General features: G+C 52.0%; 9 protein-coding genes across 9 annotated transcripts; 4 read left to right on the forward strand and 5 right to left on the reverse strand.

Annotated features, from left to right (window-relative positions):
• Positions 1-339: 339 nt before the first annotated feature.
• Positions 340-1,521, forward strand: NUU61_008010 (putative DNA repair protein Rad1; the record flags this gene model as incomplete). Its single annotated transcript, XM_056658535.1, has 1 exon — positions 340-1,521. One exon carries the CDS (start codon positions 340-342, stop codon positions 1,519-1,521), a length of 1,182 nt encoding a protein of 393 aa, XP_056508828.1.
• A 353-nt stretch (positions 1,522-1,874) lies between these two features.
• NUU61_008011 (MRX complex DNA-binding subunit) lies at positions 1,875-6,049 on the reverse strand (the record flags this gene model as incomplete). The annotated part of the gene is made up of 5 exons (XM_056658536.1): positions 1,875-1,883; positions 1,938-5,711; positions 5,776-5,866; positions 5,936-5,976; positions 6,029-6,049. 5 exons carry the CDS (start codon positions 6,047-6,049, stop codon positions 1,875-1,877), a joined length of 3,936 nt encoding a protein of 1,311 aa, XP_056508829.1.
• Positions 6,050-6,636: 587 nt separating this feature from the next.
• On the forward strand, positions 6,637-7,879 carry NUU61_008012 (GATA transcription factor LreB; the record flags this gene model as incomplete). Its single annotated transcript, XM_056658537.1, has 2 exons — positions 6,637-7,765; positions 7,836-7,879. 2 exons carry the CDS (start codon positions 6,637-6,639, stop codon positions 7,877-7,879), a joined length of 1,173 nt encoding a protein of 390 aa, XP_056508830.1.
• Positions 7,880-8,588: 709 nt separating this feature from the next.
• Positions 8,589-9,728, reverse strand: NUU61_008013 (uncharacterized protein; the record flags this gene model as incomplete). Its single annotated transcript, XM_056658538.1, has 3 exons — positions 8,589-9,048; positions 9,128-9,427; positions 9,493-9,728. 3 exons carry the CDS (start codon positions 9,726-9,728, stop codon positions 8,589-8,591), a joined length of 996 nt encoding a protein of 331 aa, XP_056508831.1.
• A 1,003-nt stretch (positions 9,729-10,731) lies between these two features.
• Positions 10,732-12,048, forward strand: NUU61_008014 (FAD-dependent oxidoreductase; the record flags this gene model as incomplete). Its single annotated transcript, XM_056658539.1, has 3 exons — positions 10,732-10,881; positions 11,123-11,494; positions 11,587-12,048. 3 exons carry the CDS (start codon positions 10,732-10,734, stop codon positions 12,046-12,048), a joined length of 984 nt encoding a protein of 327 aa, XP_056508832.1.
• Positions 12,049-12,854: 806 nt separating this feature from the next.
• Positions 12,855-14,655, reverse strand: NUU61_008015 (metallophosphoesterase family protein; the record flags this gene model as incomplete). The annotated part of the gene is made up of 3 exons (XM_056658540.1): positions 12,855-13,128; positions 13,207-14,579; positions 14,641-14,655. 3 exons carry the CDS (start codon positions 14,653-14,655, stop codon positions 12,855-12,857), a joined length of 1,662 nt encoding a protein of 553 aa, XP_056508833.1.
• A 353-nt stretch (positions 14,656-15,008) lies between these two features.
• Positions 15,009-16,055, reverse strand: NUU61_008016 (putative Phosphoserine phosphatase; the record flags this gene model as incomplete). Its single annotated transcript, XM_056658541.1, has 6 exons — positions 15,009-15,136; positions 15,200-15,348; positions 15,418-15,720; positions 15,776-15,852; positions 15,905-15,918; positions 15,968-16,055. 6 exons carry the CDS (start codon positions 16,053-16,055, stop codon positions 15,009-15,011), a joined length of 759 nt encoding a protein of 252 aa, XP_056508834.1.
• Positions 16,056-16,288: 233 nt separating this feature from the next.
• NUU61_008017 (tRNA (adenine-N(1)-)-methyltransferase) lies at positions 16,289-17,792 on the forward strand (the record flags this gene model as incomplete). Its single annotated transcript, XM_056658542.1, has 4 exons — positions 16,289-16,388; positions 16,443-16,589; positions 16,654-16,724; positions 16,791-17,792. The coding sequence occupies 4 exons, from the start codon at positions 16,289-16,291 to the stop codon at positions 17,790-17,792; spliced, it is 1,320 nt and encodes a 439-aa protein (XP_056508835.1).
• Positions 17,793-18,744: 952 nt separating this feature from the next.
• On the reverse strand, positions 18,745-21,071 carry NUU61_008018 (CCR4-Not complex 3'-5'-exoribonuclease subunit Ccr4; the record flags this gene model as incomplete). Its single annotated transcript, XM_056658543.1, has 2 exons — positions 18,745-19,934; positions 20,009-21,071. 2 exons carry the CDS (start codon positions 21,069-21,071, stop codon positions 18,745-18,747), a joined length of 2,253 nt encoding a protein of 750 aa, XP_056508836.1.
• Positions 21,072-22,211: the final 1,140 nt, after the last annotated feature.

The following is a 22,211-nucleotide window of genomic DNA, read 5'->3' on the forward strand; positions in this document are numbered from 1 at the left end:
GTGGTGCAACAGAACCATCTTTCCAGAATACCTTGATCCTCGGGCTTCCAGCCTCACTAGCATTCGGGTGAGTAACCATTTGGCATATGTGTACTTTCCTGCTTAAGCTTTAGCAATTTCTGATGGGACTCTTCTCCTGGTAGATTTGGGGCTGTGTTCACACTGTGCGCCGTCGGGGTTTACGTCTAATATCGCCGTCCCAAATCTCACCCTCGATGTACCACAAGCTGGAGGTGCAAAGGGACCTGTACTGCTAGAACAGCCAAAGTTATCACCCATTTCCAGTCTCGCTCTTTTCTGCTCTGTGCCATAACCGTGTCCCTCCCAAGAAGTTCGACTATGGAGCCCTTGTTCGCGGGCGTCTCCAATAACGCCCACCATCTTTACACACTGCTTTCCTGTATTGGGTTTGCATCCAAAGCAACTGTCCAGATTACCCCCGATGGATTGCGCTTCTCGGTAGAAGAAAGCCGTGTTATTCAGGGACTGGCGTTTCTCGACAAATCTCTCTTCACCAGCTATACATTCAACCCGACGACAGGCCCCGAGTCCAATGGCCACAATGATCAAGAGCAAGATCCTGATGGTATCTCAGAGAATTTGAACTATCCACATTTCGTGGTCTCGCTCTCAGCCCTGCTAGAAACATTGAAGATCTTTGGCATCAACGAATTACCCGAGCCTGGCCGCGACCGAGACACCAGCATACCACAAACCAATCCTGTATCATCGAGTGCGTTCAATGCCCCGGCCTTGCTCATGGACCGTTCCTGTACTCTGCAATATGCTCAGCATGGCGCTCCGCTCAGCATCACTATCACCGAGGCTGGCGTGAAAACAACCTGCGAGTTGGTCACCTACGAGCCCGAGGAAGACGAAACCGACATCCCACTACAGCGTGACGCTATTATCATGAAGATCATCATGCGGTCCGCCTGGCTGCACAATGCCATCGCCGAGCTCGACTCGGCCACGCCCACCATCCTAAAACTGTCTGCCTGTGCAAAGCACGAGCCATATTTCGCTCTCTCCGGCGCCGGCGGCCCCTTCAGCGAGTCCACCGTCGAGTTTTCAATTGATCAACACAACGAGATTATCGGTGGTGGCCCCGGTCCAGGAAGCATGCCGTCACAGACACACCATAAGGTCTTGGCGGATGACGGCTCGTCTCGGGCTCGCGCTACCAGAACCAAACTGGCACCCACCGTCACGGAAACTTTCCTGGTATCTCCGCCCTCTGCGATGGGTGAGCGGATTAGACAGAGCTATCGGTTTGCTTTGGTTCGAAAAGCTGCCCGTGCCATGGCTGTTGCCAATAAAGTGAGCATTCGTGGTGACCGACAGGGGGTTCTGAGTCTTCAGTTTATGATTGAGCTGGATGATCAGAATACCGCTGTAGGCAGACCGGTAGGCGCTGGTGTCAAGAATCCTGTGGGCAAGGTATGCTTTGTGGACTTTCGGTTTGTGCCACTGCTGGACGAGGAAGAGGCCGAGATGGATATGCAAGATGATGGCCAATAATCGAGTCAAGGCCAGGTATCAAAATTCATGGATCGTTGTGAAGTTAGCCTAAGCAAATTATGATAAGGGAACCACCGCAGTTAGGTCAGTAGATGTGCTCAATAGTGATATTCTTGATAGCTATAGCTATAGGAAAAACAATTGACAACAGCCATTCTTCAAGCTGCTCTTCAGGGCGTTCTCATCGACAAGAAAATAGTATGGAAAACAACACTAACGCCTGGATATGCTGGCAAAACCATCATGCCTAAAATGAGAATTTGATGTCACATGCCCATAGAGATAGTCCACAACTCCGGCTTATTCGAGAAGAAATCATCAAAATGTCGACACAAAATGCTTTTTGGCGGAGATTACATGACCTACACTCCATCAGTATAAGGACAGCCAACGAAGCAAGCCATAAAAATACATACCTCGGCAATGGACTGCCGCTCAATGATCGACTTTTGTTTCTCGTTCCGTGAGACCCGATAGTAGTAGTCGCTGAAGTCTCCGCATTGCATATGGCGCAAGAACTCCTCGTCGTGGGTAATGACAATCAGCTGAAAATTTGCTTGCTGCTGGCGAGCCCGAATGATGTCGTGCAGGGACTCGGCGAGAGACCGGATATTGTCACGGTCCAGGTTGGTGGTGGGCTCGTCGAGTGCGATGAGTCCGCAATTGACACCAAAGCACTCGGCCAGAGCAAGGCGGATGATGATACTCGCTAGGACCTTCTGGCCGGCACTGCAGCGGCCTCGCATGTCCATCTCGGCGCCCTGTTTGACCATACAGACGCGGTAATTGTAAGACCGATTGCCCTTTGCGTTCTCGTTGTCGGAGCGAATCAGGATCATGTCGACGTCGGTTCCACGGTAGGTCTTCTGCCACAGCTCGCTGATTATGGCGTTGATTTCTTCCATCTTTAGGCCGTGATAGCGCATGATTGCCTTGTCAAGCGCGCCGCCGTATCTCGCAAGATCGTCGACGGCAGCCTTTGTGGTCTCCACTTTGATATGGGATTCCTTGTATTTGTATGTCGCATCTTTGTAGTCTGTGTTCCAGTCCGCCAGAAGCTGCATTAGCTGGTCATCCTTGGACTTCATCTCACCCATCTTGCTAGCCTGCTTCGCAGCAAGGGCGTTGTGTTCACGAGTCCAGCGCTCGGATTCTTGCTTGAACCGGCTGCGATCGACCTCGGCGTTCTGCTCCTCCAGTTGGTTGACTTCTTCTATGACCGTGTCGAGAGAGCGCGTGGCTTGGCGATACGTCAGATTGTCAGAGTATTGTCGTTTTGTATTCTCACTGTCTTTGAGCTGATTCGAGATTTTGTTGATTTCCCGCGTGATCTCGCCCTGGTCAGCCTCGAGCTTGCTGATCTCTTCTTCAATCGCTTGAAGCTCCCGTTTGCTGCGTTCAAGCTGGCTAGGGCCCCCACGTTCATTGTATGAGTTGATGTCGTCGTTCGCAAGATCGAGTTGATTGATGTTCTCCGACAAGCGACTAATCTCGTGTTGCAGGTCTCGTTCACACACATCTGCTCGCTGACTGATATCATCATACCGAACTTGAGCCTGGAGCAATTCAGGGGTAAGGCTTTCGATGTCCCGGTCCGCCTTTTCAATTGCCTCCCGCTGTTGCATGTTGAGCTTCTTGTACTCCTCCACTCGGACGAACAGGTCGGCCTTTTTCTCTAATTGAAATTTGGCACTGTCTAGATTGCTCCTGACGTCTCGCAATTGCAGTTCCAGCTTGTTAATCTCCGTCTGCGTCTGGTCTTTCTCGTTCGTGATCTTCGTGAGAACTTTCTTCAATTCCCGGGCCTTCTCACTGTTTGCGGTGATTTCTTCCTGGATGTCGTCCAGAGTACGGCCCATCGAAGTGCTTTGTTGCTTGGCAGAGAGCTCGGAAATTTGAGAGCCAATGGTTTTAAGCTCGGAGTCATATCGTGCAATTGTGGTGACCGTTTTAGAAAGAGCCTCGACATCTCGTTTGCACTCCGTCTTCTCGCTGACTGTTCGGTCGTGGAGTTCTAGTTTCTCAAGAAGTTGATCTCGCTCAGATTCCCCTTCTTGCTCTTCCTGCTCTAGTTCAGGGATGTCTGTCTCAGAGAGACGCACCCACGCGTCGTAAAACCCATTAGCCCCGCGGGCCGTTTCGAGGTCCTCTTCAAGTTGTTTTAAAGTCTCGTCTTCGGCATCAAGACCGGCCTTCTTCACCAGATTCTCCAGTTTCTGGGTAAAGCCCTGCAGTTCCGTATCATTCTTGAAAGGCCGTTGGCATGTCCGGCACAACTTTGCTCGTTTCGCAGCCTCGAGACACTTGTTGAGATACTCCCCCATCCCAGCGTATTGATCGGCGTCTTTGCGAGCGAGATCATATTGAGCTTGTCGTTCCTTGACAATTTCAGGGTACTCGAAAGGCTCCGCATCGATTGCTTCGTGGATCTCTTTCACACAATCATCAATTTCTTTTTTCCGCTGCTTCAGGTTCTTCTTGGCATTCTTGAGCTTGAACTCGACATGTTCCAGTTCTCGATTTACGCCATCGCGTTCTTTCTCAGCGTCAGCCACTTGCTTAGATTCATTGTCGAGAGCGTGTTGGAAGTCCCGTTCGACTGTCTGGGGTTGCCAGTCTGAGCTGACGACTTTCACGAGACGATCTCCATGGGCACCCTTCATTGTTTGCACGCTGCGCTCCCGATCTTTTGCTTCCTTTTTAAGATGGTCCAAGCGAGCCAGATCCCCTGCCTTCTTTGTGCACTCAATCAGCTCGGCGTTCAGCCTCGAATTCTCGTCTTCCAGCCTACGAATCTCCGTATTGGTATCCTGGATCTCTTCGCCCCAGGAAGCAACCTTCGCACGCTCTTTTGCGTGCTCCAGACTGGAGGTAATGTCTTCAATTTTTGATTCCAGGGTAGCGTGAACACCCTCATCGACGTCGATTTCATTAAGCCTCCCTTGGTAGGTTGCTGCTTCTTTGTCGTTGGCTGCAATCTGTCGCTTTGCAGCGTTTTTGCTTTCTTGCAGGGCAGATTTCCGTTGCCCGATTTCATTCAGGGTGTCCTGGACCTCACGTAGTTCCCTCTGGGCTTCGCGCTTGACACGGTCCAGTGATTGATTCTGCTCTCGAAGAAGACGGCGGATTTTTTGCATAAAGGGATTGATGTCGGCTTGATCCATGTTTTCATCGACGCCGCGAATGTTGTTGCCGCGAGCAATCTCGTTAATCAGGTTCTGGCGTCGTTGGACCTGCCGTTCAAAATTGGCTTTGTCGTTCTCGTATTTCCCGTTTTCAGCCTGCTTCAGGCCCAAGCGGTGGCGAGTCTGCTCTATACGCTCTCTGATTTCCATGTAATTCTCCTTCTGGGCCTCTTCCTGCTGCTGGTACTGGAGCTGCTTGGTTTCGAACTGCTCCAGGGTCGACTGGAGCCATTCATCAGAGTCGTCGAGCTCAATCAGGTGCCTTTTCAGATTGTCGATGGTGGCCTGGATGCTTTTGGCTTCAATCCGCTTGCCCTCGAGAGCGCCAAGGACCTGCGCATAGCTTTCAGACTCCCTCCAGGCTTTATCGGCCAGGTCGGCGACCCGGCGCATTTCTTTGGACATCTTCTGGGTCTCCTCACGCAATGTCTCGATTTCGTCTTGGAGCTTGACGGACCGTTTCTCTGCACGATCTGCCTTATCTTTGTCTTCTTTAGCATGTTGCTCCATGATCTTGAATTTGGCAAGTTCTTCGTTCTGCTTTTTCCGCAACGCTTTGATGTTGTCGATAGCCTTGGTGTACTTCATGGCCTCGAAGATCTCGTCGAACCTTTTCTTCAACACGGATGGCTCGCTCATGGGCCACAGACTTTCATCCTGGTGACAGAAGATTACCGAATCCAACACGGCTTTTGACACGCCCAAGTATTGTGGCATGATCTGGTCCAGTTCGGCCACCCTTGACGAGATGGCGGTACGTTCCCCATTTTTGACCATCAACAACTGCCCTTCTAGTGTCTTCTGCTGCCGCGTCGTTTTCTTGACAGTAAGCTGAAGACTGCGTGTTGCCACCATCTTCGCGCCGGATGTGCCCTTGAAGGACAGCTTCACCTGGGCCAACACCTCTTTTTCGCCACATAATTTCGGATCGTGAATAAATGCACCGCCTTTGCTGTTAGGGGGAAGATCGCCCGTCGTGGCATATTTCAGACACTCGATAATGGTCTTTGGTCATGTCAGCTCCCGCGAGTCCTTTCCATTCGATGTTCCCCGGGAAGTCGTGCGGTACCGTTTTCCCAGACCCGTTGTATCCAACAATCAAAGTGAGAGGGGTGTGGAACTGGATGGTCTCACTGCGCGTGTTATCGAAGGAGCGGACTCTGATACAAAATCGCCGTGGTTAGCACCGGTGTCATAGTCGCATAGCACACAAAGTCGCTTAAACATACCCCAGAATTGAGAGTTTGTCAATTTTCGCTGTCGTAGACAGCTGATAATCAGAAACTATCGTTGGTCAAGGCGAAGGCAACTATTGCACTTACACCTTGACGATAAATTAGCATCACGATAGAAAACCGGAGAATGGATCAGCGGCTCACATTTTGAAAGACGGCGCCGGCGGGTGATTCAGCCGTTCTGATCGTCCACCCGAAAAGAAGACCGAAGAGTATCCACGTCATCCAAATTCTGAGAAGTAGAGAGAGTGCGGCGATGTGAACAGTCAATTCTTCCCGTCGCGTCAAGGCGACACGAAGTCACGTGGCTGAGCTGGACCCCCCACAAGATCGACGGGCATCTATCAACCAGCGGCGGCCGGTTCTTATTTCCCGTCTTCTTCTCTCTTCACCGAATTCTAGGCTTGTCCCCGAGAGATGGGGTGAAATTGGGGGCCCATCCAATTTCCAACCAATTCGACTCAGGCCCAGAATTGGATGATGATCCTTTTCGCTTTGCAGTTCTCGTTCTACTTGGGTCGATATCGGTCGTCTGTTGCGCAAATCGCTGGGGGAATGCGCGCCCCCTCCCATCCGTGCAGCACACTGACACCCTGAATGTGCGCCACGATTCGGTATATATCACGGTGCCGACAACGGTGTCAACAATTAGCTCGCCCCATCTATAATTGATTGTTGTGCGTCCAGCTCCCGATATGACTCTCGGCCGCCAGCAAGCGTACAGCGGCATGCCGGTAGCGGCATTACAGGGGCGAACTGGCTCGAACGAGGGGAACCAGGCCTACTTGGTGGAACGACAGAACATGGTTGGATCATACACGGGACACTACGGGACGCAGAGTGCTGGAGGATATCACAATGTGCCAGAAGACGAAGGCTGGACGCAGCGAGTTATCGACGAAATGAAGGATCTGCTTCTACTGTTGGATGCCCAGGGGCGCATCAACTATGCGTCGCCATCGTCGAAGCAAATCACCGGCCGCATCGCCAAACAACTCGAAGGCAGTCTTTTGACACAATATATCCACGAAGACGACAAGACGGTCTTTCTACGAGACATGGACGACGCTGTCGCCACGAACCAACCCTTTCGGGCCCATCTGCGCTTCCAGAAGACGAACAGCACATACTGTCTTCTGGAGGCTTATGGCCATCCGCACATAGCAGCCCAGAATAGTCGCCAGGGAGAAAATGCCTCTGACCAGGACCGCTGCACCGGGTTCTTTCTCATGTGCCGACCGTATCCCAGCAAGATCTCACAGCTTCTCGACTCTTTCCTTGAGCACAAGATCGAGAATGCACGCTTGGTTCAACAAATTGCCAAGCTAAAGCAGGAGGAAGACGAAGAGGCCAACGCAACCCGCACATCCTATAATCGACTCGATGTGGACAAGGGAGCTACGCTAGCCGAGAATCAAGATCTCTTGGACCCCTCTCGGGCAGTGTCGAGTGAGCAGGACTCGACCGAGACCGCCGGTGCGAACTCGGATGAGTCCGATACCAATCCATCCGTGGATTATTTCTCAGAAAAGAGGTACCATATCGATGCTTTGTCGCACATTGACGGTATCGAGGTTATGACCGGTCTCCGCTATGGAGACGGCGAGCGATCACAAGGCCTGAGCACGGGCGTGCGCCGAGGCCGTCTCGTCCAGTGTGACATTGACGTTACCACGACTGCCGATCAAGCCCGCAACGCTCAAGAAGGTGACCGACGCAAGAGACTCAAGAGCCAGCACGTCTGCGGTGACTGCGGCACAGCCGACTCGCCGGAATGGAGAAAGGGGCCCGGCGGTCCAAAGACGCTATGCAATGCCTGTGGCTGTAGGTTTCTCATATCGCATCCCAATTTGTCTGAGTGGTGAAGGAAGGCTAACGCATTCATCGCTTCTAGTACGCTGGTCCAAAAAGGAGAAACGACGCCAGGAATCAGCCTAATTCTCTCTGTTTTCTTTTTCCTTGTCAATGCCTTCCATCCAATGAAGCGGATTGTTCTATCTTCTGTTCTCTGGATTTTGCAATTTGATCGCCAGGATACCCGCTTGACTCTTTGAAATGCGTGGTCATGGTATGTGTGATCGGCTATGCATGGCGCTTGGTTTTCCCGGGTGGCAATCTGTCTTCCACGATTTGATACTACAGCCACGCCATGTCCGTCTCCAGGACGTAGTTAATGAGATGATGACCAACTAATTGTTATTTGGTCTGTTTTTATTTCTTCCTCATTTCTCTGTATATAGTTCTTGTCTTCGACTATCTGGCAAACAAATCTCCACAGATGCTGCTTCACCATCTATCATTTGTTGCTTCAAATTTCTTTATTTTTATGGACTTAATAATGTCTGTTGGAGTCGAGTAGTAACAAAAACACCATGAATGATTGGTATATACTTGAGATGCATTTTGAACGAGGCGAAGCCAGACAGAAAGAAACGCAAGAAGCGCCTCGAGATTAACCCGTCTGAGCAGCCATTTTCGACTCCAATAGATGAATGAAGCAAGAAGGAGAGGAAAGAAAGAGGGCTATGATATATGAAACAGCAAGGATGGTATCAGGAGGTTCGAGAGATCACAGACGCAAGAAACACAACACATTCCAAAAGCCCTTTCTCTCCCTCCCCGGAAATCTTAAATCCTTGAATCCCATTCAAGTTTTAGCAGCCTTCTTGGGAGGTGGCGGGAAGTATATCGGCGTCGCCGTCTGGACTTCTGCGATTTCCTGCTGCGACGAGGACTGGGTTGTCGACGTGTTGGATGTGTTAGAGTTATCCCGCAGCGGAAGATCCGACGAGGTGCTGCCGCTCCCAAGACGGTTAAATGCCAGAGTGCGCGGAGTGTAGGGCGAGATGCCTCCTCCAGCGGCGACGGGTGGGATTCCCGGGGTGCGCGGGATCATGGGAGGCGGGCGGGGCATGGTATTGGGGGTCATGGGGATCATGCCGGAGGAGGTGATTCCCGGAGAAAGAATGCCCGGGGACTTGAGGATTTCTTCTTCGAATTCCTTCTCGACGCGCTTTTCTTCTCGCCGCTCGAGGATTTCGTCGCGTTCCTCTTTGGTGATGAAGCAGGAGTGGACGCTGACGCCGAACTCGATGGCATAGAGCACGCTGTAGAATCGGCGTTAGTTGGTGGTTATGGACACAACAAGATGAAGAAAAAGCGGGGAAGGCTGGGCAATCGACATACATGATGATAACAGTGATGGCAAAGAGCGCCTTCGCTTGCATGCAGTACGGGATATTCGATGGGCGCTTGGCGACACTGCAGTTCTTTGTGATATACCATGGCGCGCCTGGCTGTGGACGCTTTGGGTCGGAGTTATCGCTGCCTGCTTGGTAGCAGGCTGACACAATATAAAGAACGATCAGGGAGCCGTGAATGATCGCTGCGAGTGGGGGATAGAAGAGGTGCATGGAGTGGACTGGCAATTTGGTGATTAAAAAAAAGGTGCTTAGAACCCCGAGCACGAGGTTATACTGCGTGATGCTGTGATTTAGGTTAGCTCAACAGGTGATACATGAACCGTCTGGATGCCGAAGACGAGGACGTACAATGCTGACCACACCATGGGAGGTGTATATGGTTCATAGTTGGCTATCGCATACAGCTCCGTGTTCGGGGCGCTGTTGAACCCGTTGTCTGCACCATCTTGCCATAGTAAAGTCCGGTAAAGATTATGCGAAGCGATTCCCGTCAATGTCAGAATGACGATGGTGAACGGGAGCTCGGCGACCATCAACCAGAGGGCAAGTTTATGCTGCCGGTATTTTTTGGGGAAGAAGAACATCTTGGCGACGATGGCGGAGGGCGATTTCAGCTGAGAAATAGCTGTTTCAGCAGGCAATGTGCCCCTCGGAGTGAGTTTGTTTTTGATAGTGGACGGTGAGCGCTTCGGCCAGACCGGCTGGCGGGCATTCAGCCTTTTCGCATGTACCCAAACGAGAGGTTCTCGAGTTTTGACACAGAGAATGACAGTCGCAAGTCAGAAAAGCAAGGGTCTGGGCGATCCAGCGGGTGGGCGTTAGATATGAGCTCGAGGTCTCTCTCCCCCCCGGGCCAACCGAAGCGGTGCCATGGTGCTCAAAATGCAGAGAACAGAGAGGGGCGCGAATCAGCACGGGCGACCCGTGCAGGAAAGCCAGAAGTGCGTCTCGGAGGTGCATCTGGCCAATGCTTGGTGGCAGCAAAGCGCCAATGCAAGCAGCAAGCCAGGGTCATAACACCAATGAGACGCCACGAGAGTCGAGGACTGGTCGGCCGTCACACACTAGACCGTGTGATGGATGCGATCTGCATGGAACCCTCCGCATCACCTCAGCACCGGCCTTGGTCTCTCTGCTCTCTGCACTTTTGCATAAGCGCTCGGGTGGAGTTTCGGTGCTTTTGTGCAAGCGTCTCCAGTGTGTTCATTCGAGTCGGAGAGCAAAATAGCCGGTGAGCGGCCTTCTACTTCCACACTCAGGGAGTCAAGTATCTCATGGATAGCATGTATTATCCATGGATGTATCGAGTCAATTGTGGTAAACAATCGAAGCAAATTCCTTGAAACCCGAAAGAGACACCGTGAAGTCATGTGGTCGGATGACAACACCATGAACCATCGTCATGTCCCTGTAGACCCCAAATCCACCTGAATCGAGAAATTCAACGGTTCTTGGCCCATTGAGCGCCTATTTGGTCTGATGAAGGCGTTGCGATCGCTGTGTGCGCCTCGCCGACCTCGTCTGGGATTCCACCCTCGACTGATCACTCCACCATCACACCGACCCATTTCAGGAACAAAGAGCCAAATGAGCGCGCAAAGAGAAGACTCGATTCCCCACGAGCTGCGCACGGCCGCTGAGCCCCGGCAGAACCGGTTGTATCCGGTGCGGCTGTCGCATGTCGAGCAGGTCAACCCCTCCGTGCGGCTGCTGCAGTTGGCGATTCCGGAGAATAACGTATGCCAATACTTTCCTCCCCGGTTTTCTTTTTTGTTCTTTCTGTTTTGGCCTTCCAAGGGCTTCCCTGTCTCGGACTGAATTCTCCTTGGTCTTCCTGTATAGCATCTAAGGAGAGACTGCACTACAGGCAATCGCTGTTCCAGGCTGACATGAGTGCTTTTGTTTAACCCGGAGTACTTCGCGTTTGAAGTATAGAAAATGTATAGACACAACATATGGCTAATTCTTCGAACTACAGAGTGATCAACAGTCATTCGCCTTTCTGCCGGGACAATGGCTTGATGTGCATATACCCTCCATCGCCCACGCGGGGGGGTTCACCATCACTTCCACGCCAGCAGATGCGCAAGTACTGCCGGCGCTCGAGGCCGCAGCAGAGTCTGCCCCGGGCGAGGAGACGTCGCCATCAATTGAATCCCAAGGGCGACCACCCTACGTGGAATTGGCCGTCCAAGATTCCCCAGGCAACCCATCCGCCGCATGGTTCTGGAGGCCACAGCAAGAGATCTTAGGCCAGGAACTAAACATCCGAGTAGGTGGAAGCTTTATCTGGCCGCCTACAGGACTCAACCTGGCCGATATCCAGAATGTAGTCTTCATTGCCGGCGGGGTGGGCATCAAGTAAGTGCTGATCCTATACAAAAAGAAGAAGAAAGTTCCTTCTATCAGCAAAGAAAGAACAGACAACTAACCCAACCCCAGCCCTCTCATCTCCATCCTCTCTCATCTCAACATTCAACCCACTCACCCCCTCAACATCCATTTCCTATACTCCAGCCGCCTCCCCCAGGCCATGACAAGATAACCTCGCTCGAGACAACCCTCGACCAGATCCTGTTTCTTCCCCGACTCCGCCAGATCATCCGCTCCCAGCTGCACTCGCACCGTCTCCGGATTGCCTTGGATCTCTTCCTGACCAACACGGACGCCTCGTCGCGTCTCATCTCGACCGAGTCTCCCGCAGACTTGACGATCCACCCGAAGAGAATTACGGCGCATGATCTGCGCTCTGCGGTCGTGGGCGGGGACGGACAGGCAGATCCGCGGGGCACGGTGTGCTATGTATGCGGACCACCGAGTATGACGGATGAAATGGTCGAGTTGCTTAATGAGATTCTGGGAGAGGCGGCTGAGCAGCGGATCTTTTTTGAGAAGTGGTGGTGATACGGGAGAATAAATATAAAGTAGAAAAATGAAAAGAAGACAAGAACTGCGTCCACACTTCTCAAGACCTCATTCTTGCTCCTTCGGGGTTTCAAGACCATAAATTAATCAAGAAAACACATAGAAAGAGCAATAAAAATAGATGATAAGAGAAAAAGAGAAAAAGAAAAAGAAAAAGAATAGAAAAGAAGGAGGAATTTCAAGATAAAAGAAACAAGAGACATATGATCAAAAATAAGATAGGAGACACAATAGACGCACTTAGAGGTTTACTATCCAAGAACGGCAGCAGGGGTCGAAGCCAACGAGAAGGCCAGAATCGACGTAAAAAGGACGAGCGGAGTGACTTGAAAATGTATACTTCAAACAAAATGAAAAGAAAGAAGTTTTTTTGGCCTTTATATATTCACACACGAGATATAGTATAGAGGGCCAATGGTGCAAGAGACAGGAACAAAAATGCAGAAAAAACAAAACAAAAACAAAAGCCCGGAAGCTGACCATCGACAACAGGGGAAATTACCACGAAGGAACTTCCATGATCACAAAGTAGGAGAGGGAAAATGGTAGAATATTTCGGTAGGAAACAAAACCCCCAAACACCAACCATAGTGCAGGCAAGGAGGGGGAGAGGACAAAAACTATATGTACAGGAAATAAAAGAAATAAGATAAGTCACCGGCAACAGCGGAAACGACAGGTTGATGAGCTGAACAGAGATGCACTCGTCGCTGAGAACAAAAATGAATAAAGTGATAGAGGAAAAGAGAGAAGGGATGAAGAGAGAAAGGACACAGGCGAAGGAGTTATTCTGAGAGGTTCGTTTCGTCCGGGCCCTTGACGGTGCCGCCGTCCACGATCATCATCTCGTCGAGCTTGGCTTCGGTTTCGCCCCATTCAAGACGTTTGTAAGTCGTGACACGGCCTGAGAACATGTCGAAGTCGAAGAAGCGTACTCGTCGCACGTAATTGTTATAGCCGCCATAGCCACCCAGGCCGACTCCGCCACCATAACACATCCAGAGAGAAGGTTGACTCTTTGAATCGTGCTCGAGCATGCAGTAGTCATTGGCATGGTCACTACACAGAGGTTAGCTGGAACTGGACACATAATGGGTGCATTGAAAACAGGGGCTGGTTGGGTTGGGGGTCACATACTGTCCGCAGCTAACAAATACGACACCCTCTTCCTCGAGCGCGTCTTTGAATCCCGAGTTGAATGCCGGTGCAGTCGGGACCTCGGGCCACTGACCCTTCCAGTAATTTTCAGAGGTTCGGTATTCGGGCAATGGAATGTGGATGAATGCCAAGTTCATGTGGATGTGGGAGTATTCCCGGTGCTTTCTTTTCAAGCTCTGCGCGGTATTCTTGAACCATCGAGTCTGACTGGGCTTAATCCAGTCGTAGCCCCGGAACTGACGTTCGTCGGGGGAGTAGGAGTGTGTGTCAAGGAAGTAGAAGGTCAGGGCAGAGTGGGTGCTTTTGCCTCGGTCAAGGACCTCGACAATATAGTTTCCGACACCATCGATATCTTCGGGGCCGGCGGCGGAGAGAGAGTAAGGTAAATCCTCATAGATGGCCATCTGTTGCGACCGACTGAGATCACCTTCGTCGTCATGGTTGCCAAAGATGGCTGCATACGGGATCTTGCGCTCGACCAGCAGCTTCACGGCCTTGAACAGAGCGGTCTGTGCATCGGCTGCGGTGTCGCCATTGACCTGGTCACCACTTAAGACCACAAAGTCTGGCTGTTCTTCGTCGAGGAGCCGTTCTACAAATTCCAGCGTGCGGGGATCGGCCTCACACTTGTGGCCGGGCACGATCTCCGCAGGAACGGGGTCACGGCAGTCGCCCAAACCCGTACTCAGATGAAGATCTGCCAGCTGCATCACCTTGAACTTTCCATTCTCGTTGATTCTGGGGACAGGCTTCTTGGGCTTGGTCGGGTGGCCTCGTCGAATACTGAGGCGAGTCTCCAGTCGCTCCGTCCAACTGTCCAACAACAAGGGGGTATCTTTGACCTCCCAACCGAAGCGAGGGTCGACGACATCGGCCCCAAATAGGACATCGACATAGGTCACGGCTTTCTCCGAGTCACTGACGTGGCGAGTGGACGAGCGCTTGATCCAAAGCGCGCCCGGTCGCGGCTCCCATGCCTCGACCTCGGTTTTGCCAGTGTATTCGGATGTCGGGGTCAGGCGGCTGATTTTCAAGTCGACCACAACTTTATCGTCCGCACCCAGTTCCTCCTCTTTCTTGCGCTGGAATTGAAGAAAGGCGCTTGATGTCCAGCCCTTACGAAGGTAAAGATCTTTGGGAACACGATTCCAGCCTGAATCTAGGCTACATTTCGAGAAAGGATTGAGGGCGGAACACTTGGTGATCGTTACATCGGTGATCACGTAGCCGTCATAATGCATCGGGAGGTGTTCGTGGATGGAGGTGGGAAGGACACGGAACCGGTTATCGAGAAACACCACCAGAATCAAGACGATGGTGGTGAACAACCCGAGCTGTATGCCCGCACGGACCTGGAGAACACTCAAACGTTAGTCTACCAAGAGCCTCAGGAATTCAGGAGGGTAATCATACAAGCCGGCGAGCCATGATGAGGTTGGTATCACCCAGGCAAGGACTTGGAGCGCCACGAAGCGCACAGTTGCATGGTGCCCAACAAGGGTAAAAAAGAAAAGCAAAGAAAAGGGCTGCGATCACTACAGAGAAGACCGTTGAATTCAGGCCAACTCTCGCCCTTGGAGAGGATACAGGGCTAAAAGGTTTGTTTTGGAGCGATCGACTCGACGCTTGGGCCTGAAAGGCGGTAACCCTTTCTCCTGAAGGGCCCCACAGCGTGAGTTCATCTTTCTCTTCTCTTTGTGTCTCTTGTTCTTTCTAGATATCCCATTTGCCAATATATTTGCATTAGTCTATCAATCACCCCAAGTTCTATATGCACTCTTCTAAGCCTTGGCCGCCTCTTGGACCGACACCTTGCCGCTGAGGATGTCTTGGGTGGTGGACAGGATGGTGGACCAGTTCTCAAAGGTGTTGAAGGGCATGCCTCGGCGCTCACAGAAGGTCACCAGATCTATAGGGGCATCAGTCAGTTTCCAAAGCACCTCAGGCCGGGTCCCAACAGGTCGGTTCTTACCTTTGCCCTTCTTGGCAAACAAGAGGTCGGTTTCCGCGGCAGCCGACAGATCCGAGACACCGTCGCCGGCATACAGCATGATCGGACGCTCGCTCTCGGGCAGGTTCGCATAGGGCTTAATCTCCAGGGACTTGTCGTGGCCGAAGTGACTAGAAGGGGTTGTCAATCTTGCCCGCGGGAAGAAAGGACGTCGACGGGAGATGTCGCGAATTCCTCACCTGTCATCGTGATAGATGATCTGCCATCCACTTTCACTGTTGATGTTCTTGCCGTCTCGGCTAATCACGTCGTTGGAGACAATGTGAAGATGGTTGCCCGGCTTGTGGCCCAGGAACTTCTCGAGCAGGGCGCTAATGATCGGTCGCATGCCGGACGACAGGATGACGATGGGCACGTTGTTGTCCCGGGCCCAGTAGTAGAACTCCTCGAAGTACGGGTCCAGCTTCATGTTCTGCAGCAGCTTCTCGATACACTCGTTGTACGGGGTCTTGATGCTGCCGAGCATTTCACGGAAGGCATCCCTGGACCAGATCGTTAGACGGTCCTTGCCAGCAGATTGGGTATATGCGCGCTCACCGAAAGCCCAGAGTCTCGTCAAGAACCTTCTCGTTCAACTGGCGGCGTCGGTCGCCGCCGAAACCAAGATTATCGATCTGCAAGGATGTGTCAGTGGGTGGCAGGTACAATCAGAGTCTGCCGATATACCATGAAGTCATTGCCTGCGCTGGTCAGCGTTGGATCGTCCTGCGCCCGTGGGGACGCACTTACTGTCGTCGACCGTGATTGTCCCATCGAAGTCGGTGAAGAAGATCAGCTTCGGCTTCGTCTCCATGTACGGCAGCACCGTGGACCCCATTGTAGCGGTATAGAAAAGGTAGATACGAGCCTCTCAAGTTGACAGGAATGTGTCAAAAAAGATCCCCCGAGGGGCAGCGAGAGAGGGGCGACTCGGTGGAGCAGCGCCGGAGTGGGTTTAGTCGGAGCAGGGGCATTTCCTCTTTGGGAGTTGGGGTTTTCTGGATTTTTCTTTTTCTTTTTTTGACATTCAATATCAATCGACCTCGTCAATGCGCAACATTCATCCCCCAGATGGCTCGTCTCTTGCAATCGCTGCGGCGAGTCCTGGGTTTAAATTCATATCCATCCACCCACGCACGATCCATCGACACTAACTTCTCCATTCTCCGAGGTAAACTCAACCTCTTTGGACCAGCGCCAACGCCACGCTGATGCGATGATGCAGAGGGAGATCGGGTCGTGCTGCACACAAAGCAGCCTCAATTGACAAGACCCCTGCGCAAGGGCGACAAAACACCCGTCCGTCGGGGATACGTGGAACACGATCGCATCATCGGGAGCAGGGTCTGGGATGCGATCCAAACACACAAAGGTAGGGGGGAAATACCAGATTCTTCAGCTCCAGTGCACTGACGTCTCCTTCGGGTTCTATATAGGCCCTGATGTTCGGGTCAGCTTGCCGACGCTGGACGAATACGTCGCTTTGACCCCTCGCCAGGTCACGCCGGTATGCGCGTTCACTCTGGATATTGCGGACCCGACAAGGAATCGAGCACTCACGCTGTCTCGGTAGATCTATTCGCATGACGGCAATTTGATTGTCTCCCTCCTCGATATTCACGTCACTCCTCCTGCCGCAGGCGAAACACAACCTCCGTTGGAAATCCTCGAGTCCGGAACCGGCCATGGATCCTTGACTTTGCACCTCGCGCGCGCCATCCACGCCGCCAACACCACACCACCTCCTCGGCCACCCAAATCCCAGATCCAATACCTCGAAGGCCGGCCCAGGAGACCAGGCGAAGAAAATACCGAAAATAGCGCGGGGAACAATGAGCCCGCACCGGACGCCGATCCGGCGCAACACGACTGGGACGCATGGCGGGCGCAGCGCAACGCCATCATCCACACGGTAGACGTCTCACCGAACTACTCAGCCCTGGCTGAGAAAAACGTGCGAAGCTTCCGGCGCGGGCTCTACGCCGGCAGTGTCGATTTCTACGTGGGCCCCGTCGAGCACTGGATCGCGCAACAGACGAAGCAGCGAACCAAGACCGGCGTGCTCTCTTCCCTGACTGGGAAAACCACCGTGGACCCCTTCGTGTCGCACGTACTCCTCGACATGCCATCAGCGGAGCTCCGCATCCCCCATGTTGCGCCGCTTCTGAAGCGAGACGGCTTCCTGGTCGTCTTCGCGCCGAGTGTCACGCAGATCGGCGATTGTCTGCAGCTGATCCGCCGGCAGCGACTGCCCTTTGTGCAGGAAAAGGTGGTCGAGCTCGGCGCGGGACTGACTAGCGGCCGACTGTGGGATGTCCGGTTTGCACTCAAGAAGTCCGGCGCGGATCCGTCGTCTTGGGGCGCCTCAACGGACGCGGATGACGCTGCTTCTGGTGCCGAGGCGGATGAGGAATCGTCTGGTGCTGTCGACAGTCCTCCCGAGATCTCCTCCCCAGAGGAGACTCCCAAGGAAGAGGATGCGGTAATGGTCTGCCGACCTAAAGTTGGCGTGCGCACCCTAGGTGGAGGCTTCGTGGGGATCTGGCGGCGCATCGACTATCTTCCTCGCCTTTGAGCGGCTGTCCGTATCTTGCATATTTATTTTCTCTGTACTATACCACCTGTACTCTAATCTACCTAGCATGACGAGGTAATACTCGCTGTACAATAGAAATCACCGCAATCTTATTCTACCAATGACCATACTATACAGAACCTGCCTTGATACCTTCCAAGGTTAGTACGGCAAGTTGTACCTACTTCGAGAACAGGACTACAAGGAATCCTAGAGAGAGAGAAAAAAAGAGGAACAAAGCCACGCTCTATTCTCATCATAAGACGCATGGCAAACACGAGTACATGGAACAGGAAACACCCTTCGCCTGGAGACAAAAAAAGACAAGAGGCAGAGAGAGAGAAAGAGAGGCAAAAGACAAGAAGCAAACTTCACGGGCCACCTGTTCCACCCGAACACCAACCCACCCCGATCCTAAGCGTCATGAAGGCCGTCTCAGATCCCGTTAGAGAGATTAGGTGAGATGAAACCGAGATATGCCAGGAAACCAACCCCCCACCCCCCAAACTCATAGAGACAACACAGGGGTGGAAAAAGTGAAGACTGCCACGCGCCGTTGACTAGTTCCAAGAAGCGTCCAGAAGAGAGCAAAGAAGTCGACTGAACGAATGCCCCGACAGCAAAACAGAGGACGTTGAAAAAAGGTTAAGCAACGGAAGGGAGAAAAGAGACGGAAAATTGGAAGAGATAAAAAAAAAGAGAGAGAAACTCATAAACACGGAAGAAGTAAAAAAGAACAAGAGGAAAGTAGAAGAAAAAAAAAAGAAAAAAAGATAAGATCATAAAGATCATAAAGGAAAAAGCTGAGAAAACACCACTAAGACAGCAGGCTCAAAAGACCCGCCACCTCCCAAAGATTCCGAAATGACAGGTACAGAAGCCAAAGAGCAGAGAAAAAGACGAGAAAACCAGCAACACAAACACCCATCTCAGAAGATTCGAAATGCTCCATTCAGTGCCGTTGCGGCCCAAAATCCGCCTCCACAACCTTACCCTTTTTCCCCTTAACGGTAAACTCCGCGAACAATGCGACATGATCACTAGGAAAATGGAAATTGGGGAACCCAGGCACCCGGCTGAGATAGTTCTTGTCTACCTCGCCAAGTAACGCCGACACATGGAGAGTGTTCGAGGTGTACCAGACATAGTCCAGGATGTCCTTGAAGTCGGGGGTGTAGTTGGTGAAACTCAGCTCCCCAATTGACGAGTAGGCCGACTTCAACTTGAACGGGTGCGTCATCCCGACCCGGCTGAGATTGCCATACAGGCGTTTCTCAAGATCCGGGTGCTCCTCAGTCAATCGCCCGTTGGCAATCAGATTGTACGCAGCAGACCCCGGGGAGGAGTTGAAGTCACCACACATCAGGAGTGGGATCTGGTCACCACTAGCATACTCCATGGACGGCGCAGGCTCCGCAGGGGGTGCGCTCTCCGAGCCACTCTCTGCCTCCGAGAAACGGAAGGCGGCCTTGTCGGTGCAAGCCGGCCATTTGGCGTAGTTCTCGGAAAGCTTCGTGATTTCCTCCATCAAGATGGCTGTCTGGATCAGCTTGACATCCTTGAAGGCCGGGTCCCAGTAAAGATGAGCGTTCACAACAATGAACCGTGCCCCGGTTTGGCGGTTCTCCAAAAAGATCACCACGGCGATGTGGTCCTTCTGCCACAGCCGGTTGTAAATATCATCCTGGCCCTTGGCGTCGGGTCGCCGCACAGCAGTTTGACCAAAGTTGATCAATTGCTTGTCCAGCAAGATGTACTTGCTTCCTTTGAAGAAAGTGGCACAGCCATCCACGGTCCTGGCGTCTTCCTCCTGCATGCCCATCGCACGTCCTCGCGGCCAATAAACACCCTTGTAATCATTGTAGGCAAGCTGTTCTCGGAAGTAGTTGTTGTAGCTGCCCTGATCCACCTCCTGCAGGCAGACAATATCCGAGCTGTGGGATCGCAATTCGCTCAGAATAAGATCTCGACGAAATTCCCAGGACAAGATTCGAGAGGGGGCGTAGCCATAATGCGATTGTGTGGCGGACGAATCGCACAGCGTGTTGTAGGACAAGACGGTGATTTTCTCGGTGGGGGTGTTGGTCGAACTCGCAGTCTCATCCAGGATGACCCAATCGCGATCTGGGGGAGGAAGGTGGACTTTTGATTGAAAGGAGAAACATTAGCCTCGCCAGACACGAAGTAATTCTAGAGGTCAGTTAGGTATAACTCACCTGGCATCTTCTCCTTCAAATATTTGATGAGAGCCTTGGTCCCATCCTTCATGATTTGGGACTTGAGAACTTCATCGAGCGGGTTGCCCTCAATGCCCAAAGTGTCCAACCGATAAAGGTAGCCCATTTCATAAGGGAACGTGCGGATATTGTTGTCGAAGAGGAAGAGCTTCTTCAGATTTGACAGCATGCCGATTTCTTCCGGGAGCTCCGTCAAATCGTTACCGGAGAGGTCAAGATGGTTCAATTTCCGCAGGTGACCGATTGCTGTGGGCAGCGCCTTGAGCTTGTTGTGGTTGAGGTACAACTTCTCCAGGAAGTTATAGTTGAAGAGTGAAGGAGACATCGCCCGCAATCCTTGGCCACCAAAGTCAAGCGCATTCCAGCCTTGTCTGGACGCCGGTTTCGCTGTGGCCGTCCCATTGCGCGCATCCAAACCATTTTCCTGCGGCTCGACCTGGCTGGGCATGATCTGGATCCCCTTGGACTGCTGCGCCATAACCCGAGCGTAGTAGTGGGGCGAATTGGACTGCCGGGACTCAGCTGCCAGTTGAAGTTGTTGCTGCCAATGTTCGTTCATCGATTCGTCCAGGTCTTCATCCACGGTGGCGGGAGCTCCATTCTGTAGGTGAGTTGGGGTAAAGTGGGGAGTTGTGGTGGCCAGGGCCCCGCCGGAGAAATTGTGTTGGTGGGCAATGGTGTGAGTCGCCTGGGTGTGGTGCGAATGATGGTGAGGTTGTTGAGCATGATGCGGATGGTGGTTCTGCGACTGGAACTTGGGAATCTGCATGCCAAACCGCTGGTGGGTTTGACCGCCATTCATCATGACATGCTGTCCCTGGTGGCTTTGGCCATACATGGTGAAATGGTTGAGGGCAGCGGCTTGGTTTAAGGGAGGAGATCGGGAGGGAGAGGGGGTGTCGGGGTTGAACTTTAGTCGTCCCGTCGGGGAATTGGTTCCGTTTCGAATGAGGTGTCGTTGGTGGGAGTGCTGCTGCGGTTGTGTTTGGAAGTAGAACTGCCCGGCCCCAGGCTGCTGGAACCTGTAGGTACCATCTGCCATTTAACGTGGCAGACGAGACCGTGGCTTGTTTCCCTGATGGAAAACCTCGGGGCGGGCGAGCGGCGCTAGACTGAGAGCGGAAGAAGTGAGGAGAGTTGAGGATGGGGTACGGTCTCTTCTTCTCTTCCACATAGAGACCTTAGGCAAAACCAATCTGTCTATCTGAGCACGATTGAAATCGGTGGCCACAGACGACCTTGTGGTTGAGTGGCACAGCCTGGGGTCCCGTTGGGATCGAGCAGTGCGAAGGGTGGAGGGCAGGCAAAAGAGTCACAGGGATCGGGGAGGATGGAATTTGAGCTGATCTGGAGTATTTGAGGAAGCCAGAAGTCTCTTTAACTTAAGAATTAAGGCAGAGAAGGGGCCTATCGCACAGTTGTCTCTTGATCGAGCGATAGGTTGGAGATGACTGGTGCTAGGCGGTTTGCATCGAAGGCGGGAGGTCACCTGACCTGGATGGGGTTTGCCAAGAAATTGGCCGAATCCAGTTTCTTCGTTTCGTCAACAGTCAGACGTTCCATTCCACAGTTGGTGAATGAATACCGGGATTACTACACGTCCAAGGCAACAGTCGGGGGCAAAATTCACTTGAGAAGTAACAAACCTCAAATGAGGACTCAACGTCATGGAATAGCTTTCTGATCAGATAGACATCAGACGTCATTTTTCTTGTCAGTTCTTTTCTATCGCTTCTATGCGACCAAGGTGGATTTGGGAATATCTTTCACTTACTATGCTGGCTCACTGGGCTGGGATCAATGGGTCGGAGAGTGTTAGCTGCCTAGACATAGACCAGCGAATCACATAGCCACTGGGTTGTCTAATAACCTTAAGAATCAGGTCATGTCTTAATGGTCAATGACCTCCATGGACACTGTGGATAGCATTGCGTAAATAGACCCTTTTTTTCTTTAAAAAAGATCGAAAAAGAGAAAGAAAATCTAATATAATGTCTCTTACTGATAATGGATATAGACAACTTTGAAAACATCTGGTTTTCCTCTAAGAAGGGCTTGTAGAGTTTCATTGTCAAAATAAACCAATAATGAAAATAAATCTAGTTTTTCTATTTTTTAGAGAAAATAAAATCCATTCACGCTGGTAGTAAGATACCTCGGTATAAATGAAGATCCACGAGTC

Source organism: Penicillium alfredii (genome assembly GCF_028826965.1).
Source record: "Penicillium alfredii strain IBT 34128 chromosome Unknown utg000010l_segment0_segment0, whole genome shotgun sequence".
NCBI lineage: Eukaryota > Fungi > Ascomycota > Eurotiomycetes > Eurotiales > Aspergillaceae > Penicillium > Penicillium alfredii.